Source organism: Lissotriton helveticus, unplaced genomic scaffold (assembly GCF_964261635.1).
Source record: "Lissotriton helveticus unplaced genomic scaffold, aLisHel1.1 SCAFFOLD_424, whole genome shotgun sequence".
Taxonomy (NCBI): Eukaryota; Metazoa; Chordata; class Amphibia; order Caudata; family Salamandridae; genus Lissotriton; species Lissotriton helveticus.
In genome coordinates this window covers 94645-108913 of record NW_027611779.1, presented here as the reverse complement: position 1 = coordinate 108913, position 14269 = coordinate 94645, and the positions used below count along the sequence as shown (strand labels likewise).

Sequence of the window (14269 nt, the reverse complement as noted above, 5' to 3'; positions counted from 1 at the left end):
AGTTCTTCCTTTGCGGCTCTCCACCCAACCGGCACCCCCATCCCCTGACAAAATTCCCTAAGCTGCACCACTGTGTACTCCTCCAGATCGGCTAGCTGGAACTCCATTTTGCCAGGTGGGGACCCAGATAAAATCAAGGAAAGATATTAGGACGTGGGTACAATACTGGGTCAACACAGGTCTCTACGCACTCTACAGGCTAGACAGTGGGGGGGTTAATTGAGAAAGGTTGTAGGCACGATAGGTGTCCAGTCTAATTGCAGCGCACTCTGTCCAACTGGAGGGTGCTGTATAGTCACAGGTCCTGGATCCCACCGCTCGCCACCAAATGTAGGAACTGAGGTCACCAGTTCCCCGGGGGTAGCCTGGCATGAGCAGCTAGGCACCTGAAAGCTCAGGTGTTAAGTGACTACACAGCACACGCATCCACTGAGACAATAAGTGCAGGCAAGGACATAGACTACACCAGTTACGTTTGATTCAAATTTTTAAGCTTTTATATAAGATTAGAATCAGGGCAATCAAAAATTCACAGTAGCAATAACTTATTAGTTTCCCTTAAAAGCACATGTGTCTCATCACTCAGCAATAAATACTTAAATGAATAAATATTAAATATTAGATAACCGTGGGCTTGGCAACAACCTTGTTCCTAATCAGCACCTGCAAGGCAACCTTTATAAAGACATTCAAATAACATTGCATCAAGCATCAATAACCATTTTTTCATGTAAGCAACCATCTCATTTAGTGACTAAAAGCATCCAGGAAACTTTGCCTTAGGCAAGAGTAAACCGTCCATTAAGTAGGAGTAAAACATTTCATTCTGTATTAATAGACATCACAGTGAAGATTGGGCATCAGCTCATTAGGTGAGAGAACTGGGCATTCATTAAGGCACAGATACCCCTGTATTCAGCAAAAGCACTTCCTTATACCACCATTACCCAAGCATCAGGGCCTACACCAGCTGGCATTCGTCTGGACCCCAGGCAGGGGTTAACCAATGTCTTGGCCCAGTTCAGAGACCTGGCAGTCTCGCAAGAACTTCTCCACCACCCAGAGTCATCTAAGGCCAACAGGGCCCAACCACGATGTTCCCCGTTGGAGGGGCGAATTCCGCCCTCCTCCCCTGGGGGTGACATTCTATCTTAGGCCCTCCGGGGCCCTTGTGGCGGGTCAACTGGTGTAGGAGGGCTCGGGCTCCTTCGGGAGCTCTCCGGTGGTCTGGCACTGTGAGGGGCAGTCGCGAGGTGCAGCCGGGCTTCACGAGGCCCCGCGGGTGCAGCAAGCAGGAGAGGATCTCTTGCTCTCGTCGAGCGCTGCTGCGGGATCTGCCCCGGGTCCCAGACCTACCGAGTCTCATTGGGCCCAGGACCAATCGTAGGAGACAGGGAGGAGGCGCGCCCGCAGATGCCGGTTGCAGAGCAGCCTGCGGGGGCGTGTAGGCCTCACGCTCGACAGCAGGAAGTGGTGGAGGGGGCGCGGCTGGTGACGCGGCAGGCGTCCCCTCACCATGTGACAGGGGAGGCAATGGCTTTGGGCCCGGAGCGGCCTTGTGGAATGTGGCGGCGGCCCTCTCCTGGTCCCGGGGGCCACTGAGGGGGTGATGAAGGCAGCACCGGCCCAGGGAGTGCCAGGCTGCGACGGTGAGTTCCGCAGCGCTGAGGGGGCAGTCTCAACTCTAGCGCTTCGTGACAGAAAGGGGCTCTGGCCTCACAGTGCTTCGTGAAATAAAGGGGCTCTGGACTCACAGCGCTTCGTGAAAGACAGGGGCTCTGGCCTCACAGCGCTTCCCAGTGGGGGCACAGTTGACGAGCGCTGGATAGATAATACATGCAAAATAGCCGTTGCAGCTATCAGGCAGGTCAGCATTCTAGCGCTGAGGGGGGGGAAGAGCGCTTCTCAGGTGGCCCAAGTCACTTCAGGTTTAGGCTCGCAGTTCAGTCAGGGGGGGTTGGCGCAGAGAGGGGAGAGCGCTTGGCAGGCAGATCAGTACCTGGTTGATCCCCAAGATTCCTGATTAGCGCGGTAAAGCTTCTTCTTGGCGCGTGTTGGTTCTGACGCCCTTTGTTTGTAGTTCCTTGGTTTCTTGAGGGGGGGTAGAGTTGAAGGCTTTACAGCAGGTCACTTCAGGTGGTCCCTGGGTTCCCCTCCCGCTGGGCCAGATCAGTGGGCTAGGTCAGGGTTCCTCACTCTACTTGGAAGGCAGCACCTAAGCCCTGTCACTCCCAGTGCTAAATCTCCTGCGTGGGTCCCCCAGGTCAGTGATGCCCCAACTCTCTACTCGGCTCTGACTGGAAAGTTACCCTCCCTTTCCTTATATAGCGACAGTTGGCAGTTGGCAGTGGCAGTTGGTGTCACCTCCCCTGTTCTAGAAGGTTCCAGGAGCTTCCCTCATTCTAGCTATGGGCAGGCTGGAAGGCTGGCATTGGTACATTGTTTAGGGTTCCAGTCAGCTCCTGGCTACTAGAGTGCACCTAAAAAGACCACGCTGCCGTAGCAGGGGTCAGTGGCAGCCATCTTAGGGGAAGAGAGCACCTGCACCTTAACATTGGGAAACAATGGGAAGGTGCCCAGAGACCTATGGCCAACAAAAAGTAGGTGGGAAAAATGAGGCCAAGGCGAAAAAAAATAGGGAAGACCACCCTAGGCCTGACAGGTCTAACATTAACCTTGAATCGTACCAACAAAAATCTATACCTTTCATTAGATAGGAGTGAAAGGAAAGCTCCATACCCTGAACAGTTTTTAAAAATAAATGCCCCTATACAATGGGTTTCACAAGCTCTATGTGTTCATGTTGTAATAAGGGACTTTTGAGAAACAAGTCTCTCCCTCTTTTGAGTTCCAGGGGGTACGGGGACTAATAACTGCAGTATATGTTCACCCAACCCATGCTGGTAAAAGCTGCCTTCATATAAGCAATCCAAGGGATTTGATGCATGTTGTCAAGGGTCAGACAATCAGACAAAATCAGTCTATTTATTTTGCATCCCTCTCCAGTCTATATCTTGATCCAGCACAGCAAGGGTCTGAGAGCAACAAGGTCACCAATGTATCTAAAACAAAGTTCCTGACGAACAAAAAAAGCTGGGGTACTTTGTTGACCCGCAGAATACACCTTAAAATGTATTTTCTGTGAGTTCAATTTTATCGACCGTCATGTAACCCCATACATCACTGTCATATAGCTCCTTGGAGAAGCACTTGGACTTAAAATACTTAACTAGAGGGTCCAGTCACCATGAGGCCAACCTCTGTGCAACGCTAGCTACAGTCCCCGTGGTCTTGACCAAATCACAAGTCTTACCCTCAACTAGGGGTTTAAAACTCATATTAGCATCAAATAGCACCAGCAGGTAAGAGAAAGCTGGGACCTTACCCAGGGTATGACTCCCCACCTTGAAGGTTTTGAAACTGGTGGAAATTCAGCGATGTGAAGAACTCTCTCCGCAAGTTGGGCTTTCAATATGATATGCTCTACCCTGCCTGTCTATGAGTTGAGGTCAATGGGAGGCCTCGCTCCTTGACAGCCCAGCAGAGGCAAACGACTTTTGCAAACACTTTGCTTTCAAGTCCTCCTCTTCTAGACAGAACACGCTACAAAGTACTGGATCACCGACTCCTGCTCCTTAGTCCCCTTAGAGCTGATATGGCCTGCAGTATTTGGATTCTCCCTCAAAATAGGGACTACTTCTGCATAACACATGTGGACTGCCCCAGACAGTATGCTTTGCTCATCATTTCCTTTCATATTACTTTTTCCATACAAATGCTGTTTATATGTGGTTGATTCTTCCTTTCTGCTTCAGCCATTCCTCTAGGAACGGGCCACACCAAGCAAACACGTCAACTCTCCCCCATGGAGAACACTGCAGTAGCCTCATTGGGATTGTTTAGTTCTTTGTTTCTCCTTTTCGGGGCTTTATTGGATGTTTTCCTATATAGTGGGGGTGGGGGGGGATAGGTGTGGGCCCTTTCTGCTTTCTCTTCAGTTTTGTATTTGTTTGTTACCCTTTGCACAACAGGTACACTATATGCCAGCGTATGACATGGCGCTGTTCTTTTAACACCTGTTTACTCTATGCCATCTCAGAAAGGGCCTGTAGAGGTGATAGACATTACTTCCCTTACATGAAAGATATGTGGCATCAATAATCCACGTAAAGGCAAACAAGTCCTCTCATATCTGTCGCGACATAGCCTTCCTTCAGGAAACACGTCTCCTACCTAATGGCGCCCAATCATATGCGACTACTTGGGGCCCCCACCCCGCTATTTCTCCTCTCATGGCTCCTATTCCTGTGGATTCTGCCCCCTCATGCATAAAAGCAGCAGCCCCTATTCCCTCCATAAATGTCACTCGGACCCAAATGGATGCTATTTAATCCTACAAGGCAGCTTCACTGACAAACGAGTACTATTAGTCAACATATACGCCCCGAACACTGAGTATCCACAATTCTTTCAGGAGTTTTATGCCCATATGGGACATGCAGATGCCAACTTTGCTCTTCTGAGTGGGGATTTCAAGATGGTACATACTCTAGCATTGACTCTAGTACCCAGCTGAATGGTTATCCCCAATCATGGGAAGCACTCCACCTTATATTGCAGACGCTTATGCTCTACAGGATATCTGATGTGCTTAACAGCCATCCACACCTGGTTATACCTTTTACTCTGCCCCACATGATATTTTGACATGGCTAAATTATTGGTTCTTGTCTGCTAATGTTTCACTCTGGACTACAAAGGTAAAACTTCTACCGCAAACTCTATCAGATCATAGCCTGTTCTCTTAACCCTACAGGTCCCCTATGGATGTAGGTCAGAGCGCACCTTGAGTATCCATCACTAGGCTATACATGATCCTGTGTTCTGTAGCGAACTCCTTCATTCCATCGTCCACTACTTCGCAATGAACTCGGGTACGGTCTCCACACAGGCAACCCTCTGGAAGGCCTTTAAAGCATATATCCATGGGGTGTGCATATCCAAGCATCTGAGTATCCTATGAGATATCCACTCCCAACCGCAATGCTTTTAAACCTCCAAGGTATAGACTTAAGTGCCTCCTAAGGTGGCGGCCTCCAACTCCATTGACGTTTAGTATTGTTGACTGAATTTCGCGATCTGGCTGATAGGGAAATCGCATATCTAGGGAAACACACTAGGGCTCCGTGCTATGGTGAGGGGGCGCACCCGACCGCACTCTTGTGTGGATAATCCACCCTAATCACCTAGGTAGTTATGTCGATGAATTGCGCACCGTCTCTGAGTTCTCTGTTTTTGCTGGCGAAGATGTTCTGGCAGAGTCCCAATGCTATTATGAACTCCTTTGTACATCCTGCACTCCTGACAATGCACCAGAGATCCCATCATACTTGGTGGAGATCGCCATAGGTCTGGCCCACTGATGGCCAATGACAATTTTTTAGCAAGATGATTTTTTGCGAGGAGGTCACCCAGGTGATCGACTCTTTAGACAGGTCCAATGGCCCTGGCCTTGATGGCCTTATGAGAGCTTTCTATAAAGCTTTCAAGCAACATGTCACCCACATCTCTTTGCAGTGGTCAACAGAATCTCCTGCCAAACACCTGCTTTAGTTACCCTATTGGATGCCGAAAAGACGTTTGACCCCTTGGAGTGGCCCTTCTTGAAAGAAGCTCTGATCAAACTGGGAATCCCTACCGCGCTCATCTCCTTGGTCATGCTCTTATATCCTAATCCTGTGGCACGCATGGGAGTCAATGGTTCCCTTAATGACCCTTTGATCTGCCACCTTCTGGAGCGCCACATACATGAGGCTCCTGCGCTTCATTTTTTAAAATATTTTCGTCCGGAGTCACGCTGGGTGTGAAAATACAGCCCCCAAAAAAATGCTCTTTTGGCCCTGCGGGACCCTCTGATCAGGCCTATGTGGTCAGGGTGCTTTTACCCTGCCACCTTTTCTTCTTTTTTAATCGTTTTTCTTTCTCCTCATACCAAGTGACAAGGTGTCTGTCAACACTTCCTGGTTACAAGTGTTGGCAGCCAATCAGAGGCAAGCTCCACTGTGGCACTTACTGGATGTACTGAGTGGGCTAGTTGGACCCCACACTGAAAAAAACATAGGTTTCAGGGACGTTATAGTTAGTTGGAGATTCCACTCGTACAAAACCATAGAAATAGTCAGTAGACCTAACTTTAACTCGTGCCCATGCAATGCACTGCTGATGACGTCACATATTATATCACTTGTGACATGCTCAGTGACATCACTGTTGACATCTCTAATTTTCCATTGGGCATACAAGTCACACAGTCCTTAAAATAACAAACGGAGATGTTGGTTCACCATCTGCCTACTGGCTCAACTACTGTCTACTGATTGGATAGAAAATAGTCAATTGTGACATTAAATTGCTTACATTCTCATGGTTCTGCCTATGTCGAACATCTACTTTTGCCACACTGATGAAGGCTGATTGCTGAAACGCGTATGTGGCCAATAAAGTTATGTTGAAAGCCCCGGGAGTGTTCGAGTTGCTTTTTTGGTTGTTGAATGAAATGGGTCACACCCCCGCTAATTGGAGGCACCAGTTGTGAGCTCAGAGGAACTGGTGGGAAACGTGTATGTTTATATATATATATATATATATATATATAAACGAATTACACAGTTATTATAATTTAAATACATTTAACAACAAACAATTAGTAATTTTTAATTCAGATTAAATAAAAATATACATTTTACTTTCTGGTTGATTTTTTAAATAAATATTTAAATAAATAATTTTGTATTAGCTTATTATATTTACAGGAAATATTTTAACATACTTTCAAGATAGTAATGCTGTAGAATTTATTTTCAATTTCTTTTAGGTTTAAAAAAAAAAAATACATTAAAATATGTTCATTAACTTATTTTAAAGAATAAAAATCCCCAATACTATACCATAAGGAGAACTCTGCCCTGGTGAAATAAGTGTGAAAGGTTACCAGTGGCAACTAGTCACTTATAAATTTGCCTCCACCCTCTAGTTTCAGGGATCGAGGATATGCACATTTCCACTGTGTTGTAACTTTACATGTGAAAACGGTGAATAGCCAAAAGCAGTAAAGTTACTACAAAGTCTAAGAGTAAATGTGCACGATTGCCGGTATTTCTACTTTTGTGAATAGGGATGATAGTCTTTTTTGACCTGTATTTATTTACCTTTTCCTTGTGCCACATGTTCCTCAATTATCCCTATCCAGAGTAGAAACTAGCCATGCATTCTTACGTCTCACAAACGGCTCCTTTAGATGACACTCAACATAATATTGTAAGGACAAAAGTAGCTGACATGAGAGCTTTCCATTCACAGATTTGCTGTAATAAGGATCAGGGTATTTCACAATAAGTCCCTCAAAGCAAGATTCTGGTTACATTTCTGGATTAACCAGAGTGTTTAAATGATCTTCATTTTGATGAGGTTATGTACATTTGTTTTACAGGGATATCTTGAATACCTGGCAGGATCCAGTCTTTCTGGTTCTAGGTTGTAGACCCCAAGATCCGAAGTATTTTTACAGCAAACTAGCAGTGTAACTGTTCTTTCTTCACTCCAAGAAAGAATTTGCCATTACATGGTTCGGTGAGAGGTTAGTGTCTGCCATTTTCTCCCACAGTCTCTGACCGAACAGAGTTGAAATGTTCAAACAAAGGTTACAATACTGTTTTGTCTAATGACTCATCCATGAAGTACGATATCAATATGTATACTTAATGGATGCTTTAGATGAAAATCTATCATTCCAGGCACTTGCAACACAACACAGCGATGTAATGCATTACAATACATCTCTGCATCATACTACAATATAACACCACAAAACACACATAGCTGCACTACAGCACAGCATGACACTGACAAACTACACAAGACTATAGTACACTGCACAAAAATATGATATAACACTGCAACACCACACTAACTTACTTATTCTGTACACTATAGCAAAGCATTGGACTACAAGCCAAGACAACCTAACCTTATACAACTCTACTTCACACCACATAGTCCTTTGCAGTACCCTAGGGCCCAAACACATCACACTACAACCCTACACTGTCAGGGAACGGGATTTTTGCATGTTCCCATCCCAGTTCTTGACACTATTTGAGTACTAGTTGCTGTTTTTCCGACTCAGTGCACTTAGGCCTGTTAACCTGACCCCAGTGCCAGTGTACTGACCCATTATAAAAGATTTCTTGAATTGGATGACCCCAATTTGCAAGCACTAACTTACTTGTGAGTCCTTAGTATATGGTGCAGAGTGTGACAAAAGACAAGAAGGCTACCAGCCTCCCACTGCAGACTAGAAGGGTAGTGTTCACAATGCTAGTTTGACTATGGCATTGCCATTAATGGCAAAGCCACCCGTTCCCTTAATGATATATGTAATTCACCCCATAGGAAGCCATATAGACCCCTATGGCAGGGAGCTGTATATTGTTAAGCAAGACATATACGTTTATATAGCCTTAGCAGCAAAACCCTTAAAGTTGTTGTTTTGATGAGGAAAGTTAGTCCGGCTAACTTCTGAATGGGACTACCTTACATCAAATTCAACTTGATGACCAAATCGAAATTAATGTCACTGTTAAAGTTAGGCAGCTTTTAAAAAGTTGACACTCTGTGCCCTAGATAGTCCAGTGGCTTTGTGCAGGCCCGGGCCAACAGACAGCTTTCTGCCCACCTGGGGAGACATGTGAACAACTCCAAGGCTTAAGCACAAAGGCAGTTGCCGCAGACTGAGGTGTCACCTCCTCTCCCAGAAAGGCCAACTGAGGTGTTAGCCCAAAAGGCAGGCTCAAAGGAAATGCCCCCTTTAAAGGGTGACAACACACCCGAGCAGGATGACTTTTGTTCCTGCAGACAAGTTGGAGGCAGGGACGGAGAAGAAAACACTGTCCTCAAACCAGTTTTCCTGTGGGCTTGACAGTAGCAAAAATATTGCACACTGGGATTGCGAAATGCCACACATAACTTGAACTTTGTCGCAAAAAAGGAGTGGGCCTACAAGCCCATTGGATAGTGACCACGTTGTCCCCCCAGGCACTTTCCCAGGATAAAATAGGTACCCCATGCATGCTAAACCTCAGTACACATTGGATTTGGAAAAATATCCCAACAAAGACTGTTCTCCTGCCCTTGGAATAGCACAAAGAGAGGATTCACTGTTGGAAGGACTGCACCTGCTGCACTTTGAACTAGTAAAATTTGGACTGTGCCTGCGGCTCCCGGCTTGGGAAAACATTGATCCCAGAGCCAGATTGAAGCAGTGACTCCAAGGGTTAGTTGGTTGGCCCCCTGGAGCAGCACCATGGATACCAAAGTTGAGAAAGCCGAAACCGGCAAAGCAGTATCCTCTTCAGAGGAATCACCACTGACTGCTGTTGGGTGCTCCTAGAGACATCTCCGATGTAGCCAAAAGTTGCACTCGAGTCTGCTGGACCCAGAACTGCTATCAAAGGATTTCTTGCCTTAGAGGGACACTAGCCTCTACCAAGGATATTAGCAGTGATTGCTGTGTCGGGAGCACAGTAGCCCAGCCGCTGCTTGCCTTCGACTGTCACAAAGAGAATGCCATGGGACCTCACATGCAGTGGCCAAAGTTGTCCCACCTCACCCATGCACCAAGGAATCACCCACAGCTCACCCTTGTCGACTGCACAGCTCCAGGATGATTTTTGAACATCTTTTCTGCCTTCATCCCCAGCTTAGGAACCACTTCATTGTTCTCTATGTTGGTTGTTTTCTAAAGGCTGGAACTGAACTGAAAAGGGTCTGGTGGACAGGTCATTGCCCAAAGTGACATTAAGTCAGGCTGAAGTTGACAAACTAACTGTTTTAAACATTAAACAAATGTACAAACTTTTGTTGACCAGTTCTGTTTTGTGGTTGTATTGAAAGTTTTTTTATTGTTTTCAAAATACATATCTCTGGAACCTCCAATGAAATTTGATGAACATGGATTCAAAAAATGTATACAAATATGTTCTATTTTCATAAAGTATTGTAGTATCTCTTGTGTGACTTTCCTATTCCATTGTTTGGTGCTTTTAAATGATTTACACTAAGTTTCTTTGTCAAGCTTCGCTGCTCGAAGCCCCAGATACCCAGGGTTGAACAAAGGTGATACAAACAAGTTTCACTGGACCAAAGACAGTTTTTGTGACTGTATTCCACGATAAGGCTTCTACTGCCATATCATATAATACTCTGAAATTCTCACATAAATAATATATCATACCATGAGACAACCATATGTTTAAATGAAGCACATTGCCTCTTATTCCCTAGAATGCCCGGTAAAGCAATGCAGAATCACAGTTACCTTTTTTCGATGTTCCAGGATTTTACAACATATCAAGATGTTCTCATTTGAATTTGCAGAAGCAGATGTATTCAAAAAAGCCATAAGGATGTTTATGTTCATGCGCCGGATAGATTCCATCAGTCGAACTGTAATGACAACCCAGAGAAACAGACACATGTACAAATAATGCCCAAACAGAGGTTACTTGACATTTTTTAGAAGTTTAGAAAAAAGTGTCACAAGATATTTTTAACTTGCAGCAAAATTTGCATGAAATACTAAAGAAAGGACACTTGTCCAAGATGCATTGGTGCTTGTGCAAATTATGTTTCATGTTATTTTCTTACAGATTGATTATATCTGGAATTCAGCGGTAGGTCTTGCCACATTGAGATTGACACATTGTGTTCATTTTAGACTTTTACTCCAACTGTTAGGATCATAATTGGTTTTTGTACCTCATTCCACAAAACTTACAGGCGCTTCGTTTTAGCTTGCTAATCAGGGTGACAGCTGTTGTGATCTTCCGTCCCCGCCCCGTTCCACCGTTGCTTTTGCCGTTTGTTGCGGAGGGCTAAAGGACCGGACATACCTGACTAGCACTTGTGGGATGGGAACAGCTGATGTGTGCGCGAGACACCTGACTCACTGCTATTTAAGCAGCATGCCCGCGCGGACGCGAGAACACCAGCAGTAGGTCTTGTCACCTATCATTTTGCCCTGCTGCTATTTTTAAAAACTGTATTGAGATTGACACTTTGTGTTCATTTTAGACTTTTACTCCACCTGCTGGGATCGTAATTGGTTTTTGTACCTCATTCCACATGCTTAGCGGCACTTTGTTTTAGCTTGCTAATCAGGGTGACAGCTGTTGTGATCTTCCCTCCCCGCCCCTGTTCTGCCGTGGCTTGTGCCGTTTGTTGCGGAGGGCTAAGGGACCGGACATGCCTGACTAGTACTTCTGGGTTGGAAACAACTGATGTGTGCGCGAGACGCCTGACTCACGGCTATTTAAGCAGCATGCCAGAGTGGATGCACAGAGGGCGCGCCGCTGGCACGCCAAAGGCAAGCCCGCCTGCGCCCATCCGCATCTAGATCGGGCCCAGGGCCACCCCCCCTGTCCGTTCCCTACTGATCTTGGGCCCAAGTTTAAAATATACAAGAGATACTCTTGTAAGTCTTAACCCCCAGATGAAGGATTCCTGTCCGCAACTCGATCCATTGAAAGAGCCTAAGGTGTGCCCTCTGTGTGACATGAAGTTCCTCTTCACCAAAACAAAATGCAGCTTTAACTCGCATCAAGTCCTTTACCCGCAAACAGTTTTGCAAAAGTCCCTCCAGGGCCTACTCCTGAATACACGCTCTTTAATTAAACACAACATTGAATTCGCCGATCTGCTGGAAGCTCACAATATAGATATGGCATTTTTCACGGAGACGTGGGCAGATGGATCATCTGATCCGGAGCTATCATTAGCCATTCCTGAAGGATACTTATTAATCAGGAATGACAGACAGGAAAAGCGGGGAGGGGAAATAGCGATTATTATCAAGGACACCTTGTCGATGAAAAGCTCTACTTCAGGAAGCGGTCCTGATTGTGAACTGCTTTCATTTGGAATCACCATCAGTGAAAACTATATATTTAACGGCATACTGCTGTATAGACCACCAGGGGCTAAGAACAAGTTTGTAGAGACAAAAGGTCATATCATCGAGTCTAGTTTTGACTTTCAGGAATTTTCTATCTTAGGCGACTTCAACTACCATTTAGAAAATATAAATGACCAATATACAATCTTGTTTCTAGAGCTGATGGCCAGTGTCTTGATGGAACAACTGATCAAGCATCCTACCCACGAGGATGGACACACCCTAGATGGAATATTCATATCTAATCCTCAATTGAAAGTGCAGGAGAGGTTGCCAATCCCATGTTCTGATCATAAGGCCATTCGGTTGGTACTTACCTCGTCCCATCATCTTACTCGTCCTCATTCTGCACTTAGGACTTTTAAAGGGAGAAATTGGAAGGAAATCAGCCCACAGCAGCTGCAATTAACATTAGCTGCCTCTAAACCGACACTAATGCCCGAAGTAAATACATCCACCAATATTTTTACTAATTGGATAGCAACCGCAGTAAATATTTTAGCTCCCGAAAAAACATTTACTAGCAAATGGTTGAAGAAATCAGAACCTTGGTCTGTGACTCACTGCGCATCCAGTAGCAACTATGCAGACAAGCTGAAAGGCGCTGGAGAAAAACTTATACGAAAGCCAAAAAAATGGTTTATACACAGTCACTGACCGAATATAAAAAGATGATTCTGGAGAAAAAAAGCAGCTATTTCTCTGATAAATTGAGCAGGCGGGCAACTCAAGTAAATTACTTTTCTCAACTTTAAAGGAATTAGTGACACTTCCCACCCCACTAGCACTGAATAGCAATGTTACTGTCTGCAATCAACTCGCAGATTCCTTTAGGGACAAGGTGCTTTCTATCTATGATTTCTTCAGTGGAAAAGGCAATGAGCATCAAGTGAATCAACCCTCTTCACCTACGCGACATCCTGGCCATGGCTTGAATGCTTTTATCCCCCCAAATGTAGAACAGGTTTCGCAGATAGTCAGATTGGTGAAAGCAGTGGCTCCATCCGACCCCTGCCCCCCTAAAATATTCCAACAGGCAGCTGATGAGATCAGCGAGCAACTATGTCTGATTTTCAACGAGATCCTTATGTCCAGCATTTTCCCAGAGGCTTGGAAGAAGGTCTCCAACCTCCCCCTGCTGAAAAAACCTAGACACCAGCGATCACAATAATTATCGACCCATAGCAAGGATTCTGTTCCCAGCTAAAGTTTTGGAAAAAATTATAAATCTTCAACTTACGGCCTTTGTTTCCTCAGAAAATCTGCTGGACTCTTCACGATACAGCTTCCGGCAAGGGCATGGAACGGAGACGGCCTTGGTCATGGCAGCAGAGGAGCTTCGCTCTATGCTGGTTTCCGGTGCAAAGGCCACCTTGATCCTTTTGGATCTTTCAGCGGCCTTTGACACCGTGAACCATGACATCCTCATTCTAAGGCTTCAGAAGTTGGGAGTGTCAAGCTTAGCACTAAGCTTAATCAAATCCTACCTTAACAATAGGTGACAGTAGGTTCAGATTGATGATTCTTGTTCAAAACATTTTTTCACTTCCTTGTGGGGTACCTCAGGGCTCATCTTTAAGCCCTAAGCTGTTCAATCAGTATGTCAACCCCCTAGCTGCCGTCATCAGGCAGTTTGGCTTCTCGCTAGTGTCCTATGCCGTTTATACCCAGATTGTAGTATCCATCTCAGGCAATCTGGAAGAAACGGCGGCCAGCTGTAATAAGTGTAGGACCTGCATGGATCACTGGATGCGGGCAAAGTGCCTCAAGCTTAATGGAAGTAAAACAGAGGTGCTTCTGCTGGGCTCAGACTCCACCATTTGGTCTCAGAAATGGTGGCCCCCAGCTATGGAATACTTCCGACCCCAGTGCGTAAAGCTAAAAATCTAGGCTTCATCTTCGATGACCGTCTCACCTTCCAACATCAAACCAAGGTCGCCGCTCAGGTACATTTAAATCTAAAACTAATTCAGAAGGTGAAACCTTGTATTCCCCACCTGCAGTAAAAACAGTGGTAACAACTTTGGCATTGGCCAGACTGGACTATGGAAACGCCCTTTATCTGGGCCTTCAGGAAGAGCACTTGCTTAAACTGCAGCGTCAAGTCAAAATTGTCAGAACAGAAGTTAAGTAGTGTAAGGGGTAACAGATGCAGTGAGATAAAGCAGCATTAGACAATGTGCAGGTAGGTGTGGCTCCCCGAGGGCCCTGTATATCCAGGTTGACAAATGACAAGTATTTCATTAAGAAGAAAGCAAT

General features: G+C 45.4%; 1 protein-coding gene across 1 annotated transcript in view; it reads right to left on the bottom strand.

The window, feature by feature from the left end:
* The window catches only part of LOC144806671 (uncharacterized), a 32387-nt gene extending 21890 nt beyond the window's left edge, over window positions 1-10497 (bottom strand). Inside the window, exon 1 of the mRNA XM_078672987.1 lies at window positions 10376-10497. Coding sequence (XP_078529113.1) covers window positions 10376-10495 — 120 coding nt within the window. The 5' untranslated portion in view covers window positions 10496-10497. The remainder of the gene's footprint in view (window positions 1-10375) is intronic.
* Between the last annotated feature and the right edge of the window lie 3772 nt (window positions 10498-14269).